Source organism: Merops nubicus, unplaced genomic scaffold (genome assembly GCF_000691845.1).
Source record: "Merops nubicus isolate BGI_N331 unplaced genomic scaffold, ASM69184v1 scaffold16885, whole genome shotgun sequence".
Taxonomy (NCBI): Eukaryota; Metazoa; Chordata; class Aves; order Coraciiformes; family Meropidae; genus Merops; species Merops nubicus.
This window is the reverse complement of record NW_008612478.1, coordinates 28,102-49,186: the sequence shown is the minus strand read 5'-3', so window position 1 is coordinate 49,186 and position 21,085 is coordinate 28,102. Positions and strand designations below refer to the sequence as shown.

The following is a 21,085-nucleotide window of genomic DNA, read 5'->3' as shown; positions in this document are numbered from 1 at the left end:
GTTTTGACTTCAGTCTTTATGTAGCTGTAAAAGATTTTTGATCACTATGTGCTAGCCCTTTCATGTGGCTCCTATGTCTCTCAGTAGAGACCAGTGTTGCCCATCTGTGACCTGGTGTGCAACAGCCTAAAATTACATTCCTTATGTGTCCTACATATATGTCTGTTGACAGCTGCCCACAGGTTCCACACCTGTGCTGATAGCCTTGCCTTATGATCCTCTGCAGTGGATATGACTCTCCACCAGTGCTGGGGTAGCCACCTTTGTGAGCCTCCTTGAGCCACACATCTCCCATTCTGGGACTGCATTTCATAACCATTGGTCAGATTTTGCTTGGCTATCAGGGAATATGAACAATCAGGAATTGCTGGTGCCCATTCCTTTGGATCATCCTCAGGCTCAGCTGTGTGCTCAGTGCTGCCCAGCAGCCGAGCTGCAGAACAGGTAGAGAAGTCACAGTCCCTTCCCAGCTGCAGACTCCGTGCAGGGCACTCTGCTGTCCCCTCCCAGGTGTGGGAGCTGTAGCTGCTGCCCATATCGAGATTTTGCTCTGAGGATGAGGACTTGTGCCTCTGCTTGCAAGTGTGGTGTTCAAAGTGCATTTTCTTTTTTCCAAAAACACTTTCACACTTGCAAAAAAATGTCCAAGTCACCGTGGCAGAGAGAGAGACAAAGATGGAGAATTATGCCAGGTCTTTTTCTTTGCCTCATGCATTAAGCTGAAGGAATGCAATGAAGAAACATTCCTAAAGTCGTGCTTAGTGTTACTACAAAAAGCCTGAAATGCCATTATTCAGCCTAATCAATTAGTCAGAGCTGAATTATGTAAGAGTCATCTGAATGTGCGCAGAGCTGGCTATTGTTTTTCTCTTCTAAGACCTAAAGTTCCCCTCTTTCTGTTTTGCATGCTTTCGAAATCACCTACCACAACGATTCCTGGTACTTCCTGATTCTAGTTAGTTTGATTCTGATTATCTCGTGGGGGTTTGTTTGTATTTGTATTTCTCAGTTTTACTCCCAAGGAAATGGTGACTACTTAAAATCCAAACTGAAAACATTGAACCATAAAAATGTTGATTTGTCTGGGAGCAAAGTGTTTCTGCTGCAATTTGTACATCATATTGCTAACCAGGAGCAAATTACATAAGAGAAGTTATAGGGTAACTAGTGTCATCAGATTCATTTCTACTTTTAAAATTTCCTAACGAAGTCTTAGCTTTTACAGTAAGCAGCTGTAATATCAGAGCCTAGGGCTCAGGGGCAGTATTTTGGCCTTAAGAGCTCATTACATAACGCAATTACTGTAATTCAGCCTTCACACCCTGCTCTGGCTATGTTTGCTTATAGTTTATGGACTTTTGAAAAGCGATCCCTTGTTTTGTGTTCCTCACATTCAGTGTCTCCTAGATTTGCCACCACAGCTAATGATATCAGGTCATATCAAGAATCCAGTGGACAGTAAATAAAAAACAGACTTGGAGAACTGAGATACCATTCAAAAGTGCTGTTTGTTTTACAGGATGTTTTACAAGCATAAGGCTACCAGAAAAAGGGTGCTTTGGAAGATGTAGTGCCCTGTTCTTATGAAATGCTCTCTCTTGCCACTGCTCTAGCTATGGAATTGCTGGGTCTACCAATGTGACAGGAGATCAAGTAAAGAAGTTGGACATCCTTTCCAATGACCTGGTGATTAACATGCTCAAGTCATCCTTCAGTACGTGTGTTATTGTGTCAGAAGAAAACAAAGATGCTGTGATAGTGGAAACTGAAAAAAGGGTTAGTAGCTTTAAAGGTTCTCCCTGCTTATTTTCAAACAAGCCATTACAGATGTATTGCTCCAGATTTGAGAAACTGAAACTGGGCTAAAAATTTCAGAGGACATGTACTTTTCTATACTGGCAAATGGAGGCAGGGGACGGAGGCAGAGGGCGAGAATGTCAGTCAACATTTGTCCCTTCTGTTATTTCTGTTCTGAAGAATAATGGGGTTTGGGTTTATTTTTTTCTCTGCTGTTCCTCCTCAACATATTTTTCTGTCCTCACCTTCTCCTAATTGTGGAGGAAACTTCCTGTTTATCTGATCTATGGAACTATGGTCTGAGTCAGTAAGCCCTTTCGTAAAGTAGCTTTAGCAGTAGGACACTGGGGAGCTGATCTGTGCAGGTCAAATCTCAAGATGTTTAATGCATGCAAGTTCTCCCTGAAGCCCATGAGAGACTAAGCAACCATGAACACAAAAATAATTTTTGCTCATTTATTATTGTTTGTATTCACAAGTCTACATGCACTTGTTGAGTGATAGTTCCTTTTTCCTAGCTAATATTTTGGTGCAATCATGTAAAAATCTAAGTAAAAATTTAAAACTAACAAACAACTAAAACATAATCTCGGAAGTATAATAGCATTTGCTGTTGAAACAGTTCTTTCTTTCTCTCCCTATTGAGAAATCTTCAAAATTTATTTCATAGGCATTGGATGAAAAAAGATTGCTTTAGATATGGATAAATATGGTTTTAGATCCTCAAATATCACTGAGGGAGGCTCAGTGTTAGCTCTTTTCTAAACAAAATGGGAGATAATACGGTGTTTTTATCAGAATTCTTACCCAGAACTCCTACCTGCAGAGTAGAGCATTGCTGGACTTTAACGTAAGTTTCTGGCGTGCAGGGTGAAATCAAACAAAAAACCACAGAAGTAAACACTTACTGTTGTTACACATGATTATTAAAACTACTGTGTACAAAAATAAGGGAAAAACAAGCTTTTTGAAAGGTACAGTTAAATCTGTTGTTTTCCCTGTACTATCAGTTTCCTGTACCTACAGAAATCCTTAATACAGCAATACACAAAGACCAATCTTTTTTAGGGAAGAGAAACTCCCAAAAACCAGGAGAAGAACATAGATGGGCTAAGGTAATTTCTGACCGTTAGTCCATCCACAGCACAGATAAAGTGAAGTGTATAGTTTACGAATGTCAGGTGTTAAAGGCCTTTTTAATGTCTCTAATTTTAGCTTTACATGAAAAGAGAAGCTGATCTTCATCTGTCTTTTTCCTTATAATTCAGAATGCCATTTTTTTCAAGATGAGGAAGTGTAGCCGATATTCTAGATACTACAGGATGTCTTAGCAAAATGGATCAGCATTAATTAAATAGATTAATCTAAACTATTGATTTGAAAATATTATCATTTTGAAAAATATATTGAAAATTATGTAGGAAAACTTCACGTTTCCCATGTCATCATCTATTACTTGGTTTAAAGATTTTCCAGCTCCTGCTGTGGCACAAATCACACAGTTGTAATCAAGCATGAAATCTGGGCCAAAGAAACTCTAACATTTGAATTCAGTTCCTTCATAATCTATAAAAGCCTTTTAGCTTGTATTGCCTTGAAAGCCTGTGAGAAAATTTACCTACTGAAGTTTTTTTATTTGGGAGAAGTGGGTAAATAATGTTGCTAATCTGGTTGTTCCTGCTTTCATATTTTCTAGGGTAAATACATAGTCTGCATAGACCCCCTAGATGGCTCATCGAACATTGACTGTCTTGTTTCCATTGGGACCATCTTTGCCATCTATAGAAAGGTATAATGATTTCATGTAGGATAGGAAAAACTTTTTTTTTTTTTTTTTTTTGTGTACACAAAATATTGTGCACCTTTTGATGAAATATAACTGCGTGTGAAGACAAAATCTAACTAAAGTTGTTTGTGAAAGAGATTTTCAGGACCAGCTTTAAGTTAAATCTGCTGTTTCACAGACACTTGTGTAAAACATTTCTGAAAGATTTGCACTACTCTCTTAGAAGAAGAGGCACCCATACGTACATGGCTGATGCTTAATTAGCCATCTAAAGGAATTACCCCTTGCAAACAAATTATGCCTTAGATTTTATGAATATTTGTGTTGAGACAAAATACCACACAGTTGTCATCTACTTGGGGAACGTGCTTTCAGGTTTTCTTGTTCTCTGTACTAATAGTCGTACTAGCCTAACAACAGGCTTCAAACACCAACTGGAGCTAAACATGGCATGTGCACTTGAGGTGTCTAATTCACTCTGAAAGGCAGAAACATTGTCTTGAAGGAGCTTGAAATACTGGACTCGCAAGTCACAAGATGGGGGGGGAAAAAGTAAGTCAGATAAAACACACCCAACTGTTCATTTTAATCATCTTCTCTACGTTGTCATACAACCCAAAGTAACTATTTTCAGCTTAATTTCTGTATGAAGCAAAAGAAAGCAAAAAAATCCAAAGTACTTTTGATCAACTGTGAACACCATGAGTCATGTTTCATTGCTTGGTTTTCAACTGTACCTCAGAGTTTTGCTCCAAGCTGTGTTCATCATCACCTACAAGGAGGTACACAGCTTTATATTATCTCCTTAAACCTTTCCTGCTTCCTGCATTCCAGCTAGGCTTATACAAGAGCATTTCTAGATCAATGTGTTTATCACCCCCATATAATTTGTATTAGTGCATCCAGTAGGAATTTTAGTTGCGGATCATGGAAGCATTTGTGCCACCTCTTGCATGGATATGGAGTAGAAGACTGACCCTCTCCCAGAAGAGTCCAGTTAGGTACCAGCTATAGAAATGAAGTAAAGTTGATTACGCTCCTTCTTGTTCCAGGTGTCCCCTGATGAACCTTCTGGGAAGGATGCTTTGCAACCTGGCCGTAATCTTGTGGCAGCTGGCTATGCTCTCTATGGGAGTGCCACAATGCTGGTACTAGCCACTTCTGCTGGAGGTGTCAACTGTTTCATGCTGGATCCGGTGAGAGTATCTTCTGTTTCTTTGTTTCTTCATTAGGGATAGCAAGGTACTGTCCATGAGAACTGTCTGTCCCCCAGAAAATCAAATAATGGAGCAATTTTCAAGTTAACGTGAAGAAATTAAGTACACTTAATAACGCACCAGCAATAATGTCAAGAGATGTTTGGGTTCTGCCTGCCTGCTGCACTGGTGCTATGCGTGATTCAACAATGGGAGGAGAGCCGGGTCAGTGAAGCAAATATACAGCATGTGCCAAACCATGTGATATTTAAAATGAGATGTTTTCTGCAATGATGAATGCCATTTAAGGCTCGTTTGTCTTTTCCTTAACGATAGTACCTTAGTAAACCAGAGAAGCAGAAATATTTAACCTTCTTCTGTGTTTTCAGATCCCACCATGATGTGTAAAAGAGTAAGTGATGTGTGTGGATGCATTTGACTTTCTAGCATGCCTTGACCACATGAGTTTAAAAAGAAAAGTCATATTGATCATAGCATAACGTAGTTTGCTTTTAGTGCCTTTTTTTTTTGTAATAAGTCAGGCTGTGACACCTGCCAGTATTAAATTTTTAGAGCCTGTAGTGCTTACGAAGCAGGAAATATAACTTGCTGCTCCCTGTTAAGTAACAGCTTAAGTGGCTGCATGTATTTTTGTCTCTATTCAGGTAGCAGATTTAATTTTGAGCATGTGTGCATGTTATTTTCTTTCTTTTTAGCACTAACTCAGAAATTTATGTCGGTGAAAACTAAACAGATCAGCCCTTGGTCACAGAGATTGCCTCTGTTGAGTCCAGGCTTCCAGTTAGCCCAAGTTAAGATGAATTCAAATTAATTAATATCTACAACTATTTGAAGATGTTTAAGCGTTGCTTCAACTGGCACTCTCAGTTTCCAAACTCTTCAGAGCAGTAGTCTTGTTTCAAGTCTAGCAAAATAGTGGAAAGCCATATAAATTTACAGGCAACAGCATTTTTTGGTGCAGAAAAATGATAGAGAGCTGAGAATGGTAGTATGAAGAAGCTTTGCATGGCCACGGGATTCATGTGCTGTCTGTGTTTTATGGAAAAGAAGCGCCTCTAGAATGCAAATACCACTTTTTCATAGGTACTGCATTATTGAAGAAACTGGTAGTGGTAGCAAAATTTTCCTAAATTGTGTGTGTGATTGGTTTTTTGCCTCGGATTGTAAATAAATGAGCAATGAACGTTAATCAATTGTTTTTTCTTTCTTATTGTTAGGCAATTGGAGAATTCATTTTGGTGGATAGGGATGTGAAAATCAAGAAGAAGGGAAGTATCTACAGTCTCAATGAAGGCTATGCTAAATACTTCGATCCTGCAGTCACAGAGTATCTCAAAAAGAAGAAATTCCCTGAGGTAAAAGATCCTGTTTCAGAAAAATTAATGATTTCCAGCTTCATGATCTGTCTCACACACTGTTCAGAGCTTTTCTTTTCCTTTTCTGCCTGTTGAAAGTGTATCATCACGCAGGACTGATTATTAGAGCAGTAGTAGCTGTGACCAGGTATTTCACCATCCTTCAGTACTGCACTGCACCTTTTTTAATATTTATTTTCCCTTTCTTTCTTTTTTTCTTTTTAATCTTCATTCCTGGCTGGGTGCCTGAGTAACAGTGCTGGAGGCAAAACTGGGCACTTAGTTAAGTAGAGAGGAAGTCTTTTCTGGTGATGAAAAACTTGATCAACGTGTTTTAGATTGCTCCTTCCTCTGCAGTGTCTGAGTAGAGGGAGAGCCAAGTGGGGATGGCAGTGGGGGGGCGGCTCAGCGGTAACACAACCTGGGTCTTGAGGGGAACTCTCAATTGAAAAGCTAGTGTAGTTTCAGGGTCTGCTTTGTGGTGGTGCAGCTTCCTGATGTCAGGAGGCCTGAAGCTCTAAGGAGTGCCCATAAAAGTCATGCCTGTTCTCATGCCTTACACCTGTCATCACCAGAGTTATTATGTTGACAATGACATGTAAATGTTTACTATTGTTAAATGTCTGTGTCACTTCTTGACTTCCTGATCTTGCTTTGAACAAAGACTGGTGTTTTCCTCTGGCGTCTTGCTGGGCTTAATGTGTTGTTTATTTAGGCATTAAAATGTACTCGGTGGAGTATACTAAGGAAATAATATCAGTAGTCAACTATTAACTTTTTCTTACCAAAAAGAGTTATGGAAGCTTGCCAAAATGGGTGGAAGAAATGAGAAAGATCCCTTCTGTTACTCCTTGGTATTTTTTTTTTTCCTGCTACAAAAGAAAAAATCACAACATTGATGTTTTTGCTGCTGGAAATGCAGTATTTTCCAAGGGTCAGAGCACTGCCACTCATCTATCCTGAAATCTTCTGTCAGTTCTTTTCCTTGTATTTCCCCAGTTAGAAAATGAGGAGGAAACTGAAATTTTCTCCAAAGCTACTTTGACTATTGTCAATGAATCACCATATGGAGAAGACAGATGCTAGGACCTCTAAAAGAAGAGAGGGGGAAATAAAAATAACCTGATGTGCTTGGAAGTTACATTTATTTAACATATTCATAATCTGATTAATTTAATTTCTGTAGGATGGCAGTTCACCATATGGTGGGAGGTACATAGGCTCTATGGTGGCTGATGTGCATCGCACGCTGGTGTATGGAGGAATCTTTCTGTATCCTGCTAATTCCAAAAGCCCCAAAGGAAAGGTAAACCTGAATAAGGCCACTTGTGGAAACTGTTGCATTATCTAGATGTTTCACTATCACAAATAAGAATTTTGGTTGCAGAAGGTGTGTTTTATAAGTTGGTAGCTTGCACCTCTGGTGTGCGTGTATGGCCACCCCTTGCAGACTGGAACGAGTGACAGCAACCTGTTGTCAGACATATTTTAGGACTGCTGCTGGCCTGTTTCAACTGCATTGACTGCTCTTTATCCCCAAAAGCACTGAGATTATGGAACGTACCAAAGGATGTGCTGTTCAGACAGGCTTCTCTGGACCATCTCAGCCCAAACCATGATGGTCTCAACTAAGCAAAACATTACAAAGCCAAGCAAATCATCCACATTACTCTGAGAGTCCTATTGCAAGCTAGTATGTAAGATGCCTGAATGGAGTGTGCCCCTTACAAGAAGCTCTGCCAAAGAGAAAACCCTCTGCATCTTGTGCTTGGTAACACTGCCTCATCTGCAGGAGCTATGCCTGGATGCCTCTGCCAGGGCGACAGTCGATCAGGGAAGAACACACACTTGCAGGCTGACAAGGGCAATGTTTATTCAGCAAAGACCTTTCATCTATTTTGTAATTGTCTGTAAATTATTGCTTCAGGTTGCAGATAAGATGCAGTTACTCATTAGAGAAACCTAATGGCACACTCGGGGCCAGTGTTTTTTCTTTTCACATGGGCCTAAATGGTCTGCTGCCTTGTTAAAGGTTGTGTCTTTTACATATGAGCTTTATCTCTGTGTAAAGAGCACAATGCAAACATGAGCCATGGAGAAAGCACTCAAATTGGGCAAATCCAGCATTCACTGTGTTTTGTTTAGAAGAAAAACCCACAAAAATACATTCTTGAGCCAAAGCTGATATGAAATATGGGGTATTGTGAGTCTTGCTTGGCTTTAAATCAAATGCCAAATGTGTTTACATTTCATGATTCTCAGTATTGCCTGGGCTGACCATTGCCATTTTGATTTTTGTCTTCTAGCTGAGACTGCTCTATGAATGCAACCCTATGGCTTTTGTTATTGAGAAGGCTGGGGGAATAGCAACAACTGGGCACCAAGCAATACTAGATATAGTGCCTGAGGATATCCACCAAAGAGTGCCTGTTGTCTTGGGATCTCCTGATGACGTGAAGGAGTACCTTGAGATAGTCAAGAAACATTCAGCTAAGTAAAGAAAGCCTGCTGGAGTCACTGTGCAGATGGGAAGAAATGCCTTGCAGCTGAACCAAAGAATAAACTACAGTACTGCAAGATTGAACTGTCTGACCTCTAGCAAAAGATCAAATGAGCTATGTTTTCATAAGATTTTTTAAAAGTTAAATCTTGTGCATTTGCATTGTGCAATTAAAGGCATTAAAAGATTGTATTAAAGGATGCATTAAAAGTAAAAGCAAGGGGAAAATAGGTTTGCTTTTTTATTAATCATTTTTGGTTACACAAGTGCCACTGTGCTACAAGGGAATACTCTGTTGCATTCGATAACTAGGGGAAGACTTAACTTTCTCAGACAAACTGCAGCCTGTTGCCACGATATCTGATTTTGTCCTCCTCTAAAAATCTTAGGAGGACAACTCAGCAGCCTCTTACAGTGATCAACCTTTCCTAGGTCAGTCTCTGGTTCTTTAGCAATAAATATAAATGCTAATGTGGACACCTTTACGCATTGTTTCTAGGCCTCAGAAGTTACTCACTGTACTTCAGTCTGGGCTTATTCTGACAGAAGATTAATGTTTGTGAAAGATGTGTATTAGTGTATGTTAACTCTGCCACACAATGTTAATATTGCCAGTTGGCACTCTGTCAGATACAGTTACACAAGGATGGAAAATGACATTTTGGAGATGGATTTTGAGTTAGATAAGGCGCATATATAGACAGTTTGGTACCATTCTGCTGTGAAGAGCTTGCTATCTTTGCCAGAAGTTAGCCTGCTTGATTGATGAAAAAATGAACCTGCGTGCTGCCTTCACCAGGGATTCTTTGTGTTCTTCTGGGATTGTGCATTACCATGGAAAAATGCACAAGCAGAAGTAAGTTGTGAAGACCGCCACAAAGCATACTGGCATTTAATATGCTGATTCAGAGCATGCTGCTGGGGGCATAATGTTAGTGCTTGGGAGCTAGATGGGCTGTCCACCTTTCTGGGTATGATTTATGGCTGTGGCTCACAAGATTTTTGAATCAGTCCAAATCTGCAAATCTTTGACATTTCTTACTGCCTACTTACCTTTGCCAAACTCAAACTAAGGAACACATGGATGTCACTGTTGTGTAGGCTGCCACTCAACATTTATGCAAACCATGGCCTAGAAGTCCCTGTCTATGGGTGCAACGAGCTATAACCCTACCTGTCTGAGAATCTTGTATGTATGAGTGCAGATAGCCTGTCTGAGCTTAGTGCTTTTTGTAAAACAGTAGGAGTTGAGGGGAACCCAGAGGCCATGATGTGAAGGCACGCTCTGTAAGGGCTCACACAAAACAAAACAACAACAACAACAAAAAAACAAACAACAAAACAAAACCACAGAAAAAACCCTCACCAAACTGGCTCCTCTGTAGGTCAGCTCTGCTCTGGGAAACAAGCAGACCACAGCTTACCTACTTTGTTTGATATGCACGTGGAAAATCAAGCAGCCCACAGTGACCGTGCAGTATGCTGTCTAATTGCTGATAAATTACCCTCTTGGAGAATGCTCAAACCTACTTCTCCCAGCGAGGTACCCTTGTCGCCAGTCGAGGGGCCAGTCTTGGTAGGAGAACCCAAGAGGGCTGTACTCTTGTGCGAGAGGACTTCATGAGACCAGACAGTGAGTGGGAGAGTCAGTGCTGGGGGACTCCTGTGGCCTGGGCCTTTCTTCACAGGCTGCTCTATCTCCTGCTAGGATCAATGCTGCTTCCTATGCCTCCTCACCTGAGCAGCCACCTACTGGGATATGGCCATGCTTTGCTTTTTTAAAAGAAAAAGAATGCAGTCGTTGTGTCTGTTTTGTCTTGTCATTGTGACTTCAAAAGAAACACCAAGTCTCTCTCAGTTTTGTTGAGTGAAGGTGCTGGGAGTGGCTGGAGATTCCTACCTCACACACTGAAATACTTCCCAAAGGAATTGCATATTTCTATCCTGAGCATTTCCTTACGTGCTAGCTCTGGCACAGTCGTAGAATCATAGAATGACCTTAGGCTGGAAGAGACCCTAGAGATCATCTAATCCAACATCCCTGGACGCCTCTCAGCTGGACTAGGTTGCCCAAGGCCTCATCTAACCTGGCCTCGAACTCCTCCCTTAAGTAAGCATCCACAGCCTCTTTGGACAGTCTGTTCCAGAGTCTCTCCACCATCCTATCGGAGAACTTCTTCCTAATCCATAGCACTCTAAAGGGTTCCAATCTCCCTAGATCAGCTACAGCAGGAGGCATGCTGAGAACCACTCTAAATTTTTTTTGAGGTTTTGGGTGCTGGTTTTAGAGGAAATTGCATGACAGTTGTTGTCATGCACAAATTTTGTTGATCCTTAAGTTTTTAATTCAGCTTGTCCCTAGAGCCATAGCTGAATGCAAGTTTTCATCTTGTGCACTAAGCAGAGGATAGAGCAGAGGATACTTGGAAGCCCTTATAGTTTGTTGTTGTTGTTGTTTTTTTCTTTTCTCTTCTTTTCTTTTCTTTTCTTTTCTTTTCTTTTCTTTTCTTTTCTTTTCTTTTCTTTTCTTTTCTTTTCTTTTCTTTTCTTTTCTTTTCTTTTCTTTTCTTTTCTTTTCTTTTCTTTTCTTTTCTTTTCTTTTCTTTTCTTTTCTTTTCTTTTCTTTTCTTTTCTTTTCTTTTCTTTTCTTTTCTTTTCTTTTCTTTTCTTTTTCTTTTTTTTTTTTTTTTCCTGGCTTTCCATATATTAGTTTGGACTACAGTGCCACTAGTCTGTTGGCAGAATTTGGCAGACAGTATCCACAGCAGCCATTTTTGTCTCATTATAGTAATTCCTTGGCTGTATTCTTCCATTAACTTCTTCAGGAATCTCTGGTCTGCCTGTATCTATTTTTAAGACACCATACTGGCAGCAGGTAAAGGTTATAGGAGGAAAGGCAATACTGCCCATGTTTCCTAGGTCAGTTTCCAGTGTTTTGGTTTTGCCTGTAGCCTGACATTTTATTGTTATCATTTTTCACATAATGAGGTGGTTTTTCTTTTTATCTGTCATACATGAGCCCACGTTTGAATGTCATCCTCATGTAACCACCATCAGGGAGAATAATTCAGTGATCTCTTTGCACAGCTCGCTTTCCAGAGCTCACCCTGCATGTCAACACAAGGCAGGAGGGTGAGTTTGTCACAGTGTCTGCCTTCACCCCTGTTGCAGTGTGACCCACTGTCCTGCTCAGAGGCTGAACTGTAGCCTTTGGAGAAAGGTCACTGGCTCCAGTTTCAGCTAGCACCATCCAAATGAGTAACATTTCAAAGCAGTTAGAAAAGGTGTCACCTTTAAGGCACAGGGCTGGCCTATAGGCCAGTGGAAGTGTGAATCATCCTGGGGAGCTCTTGTGCAACCTTTATATTAGAGGGTAGATCTCGCACAAATCTAAGGTGTTTATTTTTTTAACCTTTCTATGCTGTTCCAAACCATCTTACAAAGCAGTTCTCAGACCTAAAAATTTTTGAAACAATATGAGTTTGTGTTAACCCCCCCTTAAATAATAATTTATATAGCTTAATCATTCTATTTAACCATTCCAGTGGGATCACAGTATTTATCAAAACAGGGTTAAGTTTTCATGCAACCCAGTCTTGTACCTTTCTCCAAGTTTTATTCTTTTCTTTCTCTTCTTGCTCCACATTTGGCTGCAATATTTCTGGGAAGCTTGAGTGTCTGTGTTCATTACATACTGCGGTAAGCTAAGTTCTTACTGAAGGAATGTTATTTGAGCAGCAGCTGAAACGTGTCTGGTATCCACAAAAAGCATTTGGGGATTTTTAAGTTTAAAAAAAAAAAAAAAAAGAAAGAAAGAGGCAGATAATGGACTGCTTAGCTCTGAGAACACCCTTTGAACCACTAACTCCAAAACAAACTTTCTGTTGGAAGATGATCTGAACTTTGTCTTTTTGACCAGCGTAGAAGATCATCTGGAATCAACAGTAAAGAAGATCTGCATGTGATGTTTTGACAAATATTAGATGCCATAGGCCAACACCCCTCCCCCATTTCTTATTTGTTGAATTGATTTGGTATCCCAGTGGTGTTCTAGTGACACAGCAAAGAGATTTTGCATTAAAAGCATTTTAGTACGGGTCAGGCTAAAAACTGCCATGACAAAATAATGTGCAGAATGCAATGGCTGTACTTTTAAGGCAGCAGATCTGTTTGCATGAATAATGTGAAACCTGTGCCCTTCTTTTATTAATAGCAACATGTGCTACCTCAGAGCTCCCAAAATATGTTGGTTTTGTACAAAGTCTATCTGAAGAAAGAAAATCTTCTAATCTGGCAAAGTGTTCTGGAATATTTGTCCTGTGATGTGAGTGTGTGCACTAGAAAAGAGAAAAAGAAATCAAGATTACTTTCTTCTTCCACCATTGCATCAGAGGACATGATGCAAAATCTGCCTGTTGCTCTACTTGAGGAGCATTGCTCACCAGTCCTTCCTCCTCCTTAGAATGAGTCTTCAAAAACATCCCCAAAGCTAAGCCCACGGGATGAAAGCCACACTGAGCTATGTCTTTCTACTTGTTGCTAGTGTTAAGTGCTGTCAGTCTCTAAGAACTTTACTTGAGGCTGGTTTCAAAGTAGAAAACCTTAGCATCCCAATCCATTTACAACTCTTCAAGTAATTAGTTGTTATAGGTGAAGAGGTTCTTTTAGGAAAATCCAAGGAAATGATAAAGATTGAAAAAAGAATGGAAAGGGAAATCAGAACTCTTTGCCTATGGCCACAGTTTCTATTAACAAACAAACAAAAAGCTAGGTATATATTTTGTTTCTGAATTTTGTTTCTGTCTTCCTGGCATGATTTTAGTGCAGTAACTTGGATTAAATGAATGATAACAAAGAAACACAATGAAACTTTTGTTCTTTAACTTGAGATTTTCTTGATTTGACTGTGGGCTTTCCTGATCTTCTGCTTAAAAATAAGGGTACTGCTAATAAAAAAATGAAGGCTACAACCTGTCACTGTTCTTACTGCCTTATCTGAGTGCAAAGATAGTGCTGTAATTAAAATCTACAATTTCAGTGTTCCGGATAGCGTGTACTTAGTTTGCTGACATTTCTGTCTACCTTCATGTTAGCATCATGAGATCCAACCTGTATTTACATGGTGCCCTACAATACCAGAGCCAAAGTCAAATTTAATTTTGTGACTTATGACAGAGGCATGTTTATATGAGATAAGCTTCTTTTGTAAATTATTGAAGACATAATTACTTTCTAACCAGTCAAGCCACAGCTCATCATTACCTCTCATTCATGCAAGCCCTATAATATTACAAGTAGCCCAGGCTAGGAATGAAGTAATTAGAATGGGATTGCAGCAGACCAACTAGCAAAATAAAACACCCTTAATAAATGCATGTCTAGATCCACCTTGCACCTCCTGCTGATGCCCCTGTGATGTGCCATAGGCCTCTGAAACTCTCCTTTACAGAAGATGCCAGAGGAGATGCAAGCAGAGATTAAGGTGATATGGGAAGGGAACTTCACTGTCTGGAGTCACAGGGCAATGGCTGCTCTGCCATGGGATGCTGTGGCACACATGGTTACTGCTGCCCTGTCCCTTCATTTCTGGTGCCTTGCAAATTGTGTGCTTTGCCTTGTCTGTGCTCAGCTTGTTGCTGAGTGGCACCTACAGGAAAGCAGTCTCCAGCTAAGTGGCCAGTGAGAGTTTTGTGTTCTAGGCAGTCTAATGAACAATTAGAAAATTACTAGATCTGCACATCACTAACTTTGGTGTCTGGGGAGGGCAGCTGAGCAGTAGTTGCTCAGCTGTAGTCCAGTGTCAAGCTCCTTTCTTGCATCCCGGGGGCACCATGGAGCCAGCCTGGGGTGCAGTTATTCTGAGCACTCAATCACATGGTCTCAGAAACATCTTAACAGACTCTTACCAGCAACACAGCCAACAGCTTCACCTCAGAATAAAACAGCTACCCAAGACCTCAACACGGCAAGGCAGTGTCTCATCCAGCCGAGAAGGAACTCTGGTAACCACCAAAGATGTCTGACAAAAGCCCCTTTGAAACAGATATGCTGACACTCACGCGATTCGTTATGGAGAAGGGACGCCGCGTCAAAGGAGCGACGGGGGAGCTGACACAGCTGCTCAACTCCATGCTGACTGCCATAAAGGCCATCTCCTCTGCAGTCAGAAAGGCAGGCCTGGCCCACATGTGAGTCCTAACTAGCAATATGGGGAGGAAGAGGAGGTAGAGAGACAGCTGCTTGGACAGTAAGGCTGGGCAGTGGGCAAGATTTTGTAAACACATTTGAAAAGTCTTTTTTTTAGCCGAGTGACTGTAGGCGTGAGGTCAAAGCCTGGATTATCAAGAGTGGAAGTAAGAGAGCTCTCTTTCTGGAGCATTTTAATATTGGGTGCAAGACAGACATTTAAACTAACTGCTGTTCTATAATATTTTGCTCTAAAAATGTAACTCAGAACTTCAGTACACTGCTTACCTCCTTATCCCTTGTAAATATTGATGTTGATCTATGCTTAAATCTACCATGAATTTGCAGGATATCACACCAGGCTATTTTTAATGGAGAATATCACACCATGATAGTTTCTGCTAACAGCCAAGCCCAGTACTGATCTGTGCAAATCAGGGCTTGGCTTATGTTCTGCCTGACTGCAGTATAAATAATGATTTAAAGCAACAGCCTTGCGAGAAACGCTATACACTGCCACGTATGAGAGCATTTCCCCTTCCTTCCTCAAGTAGTATCAGGATTACAGATGGGGAATCTTAAAAGACCCTATACAAAAAACGAATAACAGTTTGGCATCTAGTTGTTGAGGAAATGGAATAAAGAATTGCCTTAGCAAAGCCTGGATTGAACTGAAGCTGTTCCACACAGCCAGGTGAAATAAACTTCAGTGCCAGTCTTCTAATGACAATCTGTCTGAAGTAGTTCAGAAAGCAGCAACATGAGACTAGAACACCTTTAAAGCTCCCTTCCAACCCAAAACATTTTATGATTCTGTGAATTATGTATTTAAAATAAACAGATTTTGTTACTTATTGAAAAATACGTGTCTGTACATGCCTGTGTAGGTACCTTCCTTTTTTTTCCCAAAGAAACACCAAAACATGTGGCGCATTGGAGTATATTTTTGTGCTTCTGTTGATTATTTGATCAAAGTCCTCAATGATCTTTGCAAATCATGAATTCAGCATTTCAGTACTATCAACTTTTCTTTACAGGCATAGACCATAATATATAAAGAGGACGCGAGACATACTCAAAGTTAACAGTAATGTCAGGCTCCTGTGCCCTAGCTGTTAAAATATATTTTGTCTCTGTAGTTAATAGGTAAAGCTGAGCTGTTTTGCCTCCCTGACTTATAGAAACAGTTGCTTTTTCTCATTTTTGTCTTTCAATATGCAACCTTTGAAGTATTTAATAAATGGGAGTAACCGCTATTTGATAGACTAGAAGTGGAACCACCACGGAGCCTACAGGGGACACAGCTACTGTGCTAGATTAATATTCCCTTCAGAAAGAAAACATCAACTATGTTAAGGAGCAAATGTCTCTTTATATAAAAAAACCTTCAGAGGATGAGTCAGAAATTTCTAAAATATCCAAAACCAGAAATTAGTAACTTGTGCCATTCACATTACTGCAACTAATCATGAAATTTCAGAAATCCCCATAGGAAGCATCATCCTAACTCAGCTGAGGATCACCAAATAAAACAGATGTCAATCCTGAGATAAAGACCAAAATGGGGGTCCATCTAAGGGTGTCTTTAAAGCTTCTGATTTTGAGGTGGCTGGCAACTAAGTGAACATGGATTAAAGGACCATCACAGAGCTCTGAGCAGCCAGCAGTGGAAGATAATGCAGATGCTAACTGCCCCTTCTCCTTCCACAAAGCTGCTGACAGCTGCTTTGCAGGGCTACTAGGGAAGCCTGGCAATCACCAGCTGGGCTTCTGGGCTCTGCTCCTGGCCTGGGAAACATCCAAACAGGAGCAAGAGGACGCAGGTGAAGCCCCAAAATGATGCCATTGCCCTTTCTCATGTACATTTTATTTTCTCGCTGCAGCAGTCACCTCTTAATGCACCTTAGCAGTTTCATCTAAAGGTTAGAGGTGGAAGATGGGGGGAAGGAGTGACCCTTACTTGTTTATTTCCTAAAAAACTGTAATGATTGCCTGCCTCCGGTTTCTTGATGTTTTTACCTTTCTGTAGGTTTGGTATAGCTGGCACTGTGAACGTGACAGGTGACGAAGTGAAAAAGCTGGACGTGTTATCCAACTCCTTGGTGATCAATATGCTCCAGTCCTCCTACAGCACCTGCGTCCTGGTCACAGAGGAGGACAAGGATGCTATCATCACGCCGAAGGAGAAGCGGGTCTGTGCAGCTCCTGCCTTCAGGGGGTTATCGGCTCAGGCAGCAGCAGGTGGCACTCGTGCTTCAAGTATGAAACCTGGGCCTGGCTCCCAAACCGACCCTTCCTGGGGGAATTCACAAAATTTGCACCATTTCTGTGTTGTTTTGAGTAATAACTGTGGTGGATGGCATGGTTTAAGCAGCTAAAGGAATTGTGGGGGGTAAAATTATTATTAAAGTTTTGTGAAGTGGGAGAATAATTATTTTGGAGCTTGTTAACACAGCCCAGATCCCAGCCATAAGTGTACTATTACATTCCCTGGCCACTGGTGTAATGGTTTTGGATTACATTAATATTTAGGCAAGATAAAATGAGATGAGAGGCTGGCAGAACTGGGTTTTATGTTACAAGTCCAGAGGAAACACCTGACTGATTCATCAGGCTTCCCCAAGAGGGGATCCTATTGCAGCAAGATACTGTTCACACTGATACAACCACCCCTTTACCCAGCATGCTTTCTTTCTGCCTCCTTACCCTCAAACCTCACACGACAGGCAAATCCTTTCATTTGGAACAAAACATAGCAAAACAAAATATAATTCTCTGAGGAAGATGCTCACTTCCAGAACGAGTCACTCCTATAGCTTTCAGGTGATTGTTGCATGCACTGCTTGGCAGCAAGGACTGCTCCTTCCTACCATGAGATTTTGTGCTGTTCAAGCAGAAACGTCCCCTATCCTATTTCTCTGGCAGGGAGTGAACATTGTGCTGCGGGGCCAGCTGGGTCAACAGTGCAGCCTTCTCTGACAAGCTGAGTCAGGTGCACTTGAAGGGCTGAACGCAGTCATAAAAACGTGGGGTTTGTCAAGTGAAATGAAATAATAGTGCAAGACTACTTATCATTTAATGCTTCCCTTGTAACTTTTGTTTCAGGGTAAATACGTGGTGTGCTTTGACCCCCTTGACGGCTCATCCAATATCGACTGCTTGGCACCAATAGGAACAATATTTGCTATCTACAAAAAGGTAAGAGGATGAATGAAGCACATATGGCACGATTCGCTTGGTGAAAGAAAGATGTCTTGAGTGTATCAGCTTGCCTAGTTGGAGAGCTGAGGGGTGTCACGGTGCCTATGAATTACAGAAAGTGTCTTCCTGGGTACTATCTGGGGAGGGCTGTCGGCCATTGCCCAGAGTGCATCACAGTGTGGTGGCCTCCGGCCATGCATTGCTGTGCCCGTCACGCATGGGAGTTTACAGGAGTGCTAATGACTGAGGGCGCCTGAGGCTGAAGGAAGCAGGCACCTACAGCCACCAGGGCCCTGCCGGCATGTCTGCTCCCATGGGCAGCACAGAACAGCAACCACGCAGCCAATTAACCAATGTTAATAGTTAGAGTCATGCCAAGTCTTGTGATTTGATTGCTAATCTCACAGCAGTTGGTGTTTTTCCTAAAGCCTGAACTCACAGTCATATGGCTATGGGAGACCCTCAATGACTACTATTGTGAAGTAACATTTACAGCATTTTTAACTGTAAAGAAGTCTTTGAAGGCTCAGATGCTACATGGCAAACGTATGAAGATACATTTTTAAGGTTTGCTCTTATCTTTTAACTCATAATTTTCAACTGGCTAGTCCTCGATTTTCCACATTTCTGGTAGGCGATACACTATAATCATCAGTGCTGAGAATATGCATCTACTAGTAAATGTTTGGAATATGCATCTACCAGTAAACCAAATAGCTGTGGCACAATCTCAACAGGGTCATGGCACGAGCCAGGTGCTGGCATATGGCTGCACGCACTGTTAGTGGTGAGCACAAACTCCCATCATGATGCAGCCCAGGCCAGACCACGCTGAGATGATGCCTTCGTATGTCTTGTGGAAAGAGCAGCCCAGGGACTACCTCCAGCACCATCTACCACCTTGCTTTTTGCGGGGATGGGAGCTTAGCTGTATGTATGCAATCCATACCATGTGCCTTTATAGCAAGCAAAGGGGGCTCCACCCTTTCCATTTATCTCTCTAAAGACAGCCCAAAAGATTGCAGTGCCTCCCAGCATTTACAGTAAGTAATAGCCACATTGTGCACTGTTCTTAAAGGTGGTAAGCATCATCTAACAAATACTAAGCATGAGCTTTCTCTTCAGAAACGTTGTATTAAGTTACTCTGGGTAACTCTGAAGGCAAATGTTCAGTGTGATTAATATGGATTAGCAAGTTGAAATGCAGATTAAATTTCTCCACCATCTTTACTCATCTGTTCATATGTGTAAAGATTATGTACTGCCCAGTCTTCCCTAGGAATCTGCTTCAGAATAGAAACATTGTCTGAAGAACTCATGTCATTCCCAAGTGCTCAAATTTTCAATTAATTTTCTGATCCTTCTATAGTTGTTGTTGCTTTAATAGATATCAATACACTTGTAAATACTGTTTCTAAGTTACCGCTTCTCATGTGGGTGGATACTCTTCAGTGTTTCATATAAAGAAAATTACATTGCTTTGTACAAATGATTCATATCCAAATAGAAACCCTGCTGTTAGGGTGAAGCACAGTTTGTCACAAGAACAAATTACCAATTTTCCCTGCAAAGTTAGAAACAATGCTGAATTTACAGTGTTTCACTTAATTCTTTCCATTAAAATGCTAATTCCAAAGTACATGCTAATTAATGTGCCTTCCTCTCAGACAGGACAATTTCATAGCAACACTATTAACTTTAAAGAGTAGGAACTGCAAAACCTTTGAAATAATGAAACAATAATAAGTGCTTTATTGATTGTTACTGAAGGGTAGTGTGAAAAGAATAAAAGTGAGAGGTTTATCCCAGTGGATGAGAATCACTTAAGAAAGAAAATATAATTTCAAGTCATTTAAGGTTCCTTGACATCATTTTAGAAAAGCTAGAATAATTGTTAATTCCAAAGGATGATTCTTAGCACCTGTGTGATATTAGTTACCTTACAGTTCTCAGAGGATTGCATGACTGATTTTCTGGCCGTGTCAGCACCTTAATTTCATTTCCAAAGGCACACCCTCCAGAACTGGAATATTTGCCTCCTTTTAAGATAAAAAGATAATTGGTACTTTTCTATCAAGGCCAGACTTGGCCAATGGATTTCAAACCTGAAACAGGCTCTCTGGGTACTCTCAAGCCAGACCATCACCACGGTTGCAGGTACCATTGCCTCCTGCCAGAAAAAACACTGCATCAGTTTCTTAGAGAGCAACACTGGGAAACACATGCCATCTCACGTTTACTTAATCTTCTACCTGGCTTTTACTTTCTGAAGCATGGGTGGTACTGGTGAGAGGACCAGAAACACCAGAAAAGCAGAGCTGAGGGAGAAGCCTTGCTGAATCAGCAGAGTCCAGAGCAAGTGGTAAGACCTTGAAAGTCGCTGCTGCCGAGGAGCTCTCAGCTGCTGGAACATCAGGATGTGGTGACAAGCATTTTTGGTTTGGATTCTTCCCAATTTTTCACGCCATGGAGATGAATCTACAGCCCTCAAGTCCTACTGCACATATATGCTATAAAACTCTGCCACTTTGTTTAATTCTGGTTTTAATTTGTAGATTTGCCCACTGCCTCAGATGTATTTTATTTCATGACAATGTCCTCCTCTCCATGTGGTCTTTCACAGAGAACATGCAAGAATTCAGGGCAAACAAAAAAGGATACTCAAGAGACCTGGAAACCAAGTCCTTCCAGAGTAGCTCCCAGTGCTGCTGACGAGTCCCTCATGATGTTGACAAATCATACAGGCAAAAATTTTCAAACTCATTTATCACCTGAGGGTACCCCTATAGGCAGACTCTGCAGACCTTGTTTCATCTGCTTCACATCAACAATGGGCCAAACTGACTTGTCAGAACTTCTCTGTAGTCTGTCTGCCTATTTCAGTGCTTTGCATAAAGACCTCTAAAGAGATATCACTATTTCAATTTCATAGTCAAAATATAGTGCAAAGGAAATCCACCTGTGGCACCAGAAAGAAGTGAAAATATTCAGCAGCTATGAGTTACTGGTCACCTTGATTCCCGGGTTTGTTTCATAGTACATG

At 41.0% G+C, this 21,085-nt stretch overlaps 2 protein-coding genes across 2 annotated transcripts in view; both read left to right on the top strand.

Annotated features, from left to right (window-relative positions):
- Nucleotides 1–349: 349 nt before the first annotated feature.
- LOC103774157 (fructose-1,6-bisphosphatase 1-like) lies at nucleotides 350–8,876 on the top strand. Its single transcript, XM_008941545.1, has 7 exons — nucleotides 350–444; nucleotides 1,614–1,776; nucleotides 3,494–3,586; nucleotides 4,636–4,779; nucleotides 6,018–6,155; nucleotides 7,342–7,461; nucleotides 8,462–8,876. The coding sequence occupies exons 1-7, from the start codon at nucleotides 350–352 to the stop codon at nucleotides 8,651–8,653; spliced, it is 945 nt and encodes a 314-aa protein (XP_008939793.1). The 3' UTR covers nucleotides 8,654–8,876.
- A 5,735-nt stretch (nucleotides 8,877–14,611) lies between these two features.
- The window catches only part of FBP2 (fructose-1,6-bisphosphatase 2), a 20,275-nt gene continuing 13,801 nt past the window's right edge, over nucleotides 14,612–21,085 (top strand). The window contains exons 1-3 of the mRNA XM_008941543.1: nucleotides 14,612–14,843; nucleotides 16,871–17,033; nucleotides 17,947–18,039. Coding sequence (XP_008939791.1) covers nucleotides 14,671–14,843; nucleotides 16,871–17,033; nucleotides 17,947–18,039 — 429 coding nt within the window. The 5' untranslated portion in view covers nucleotides 14,612–14,670. The remainder of the gene's footprint in view (nucleotides 14,844–16,870; nucleotides 17,034–17,946; nucleotides 18,040–21,085) is intronic.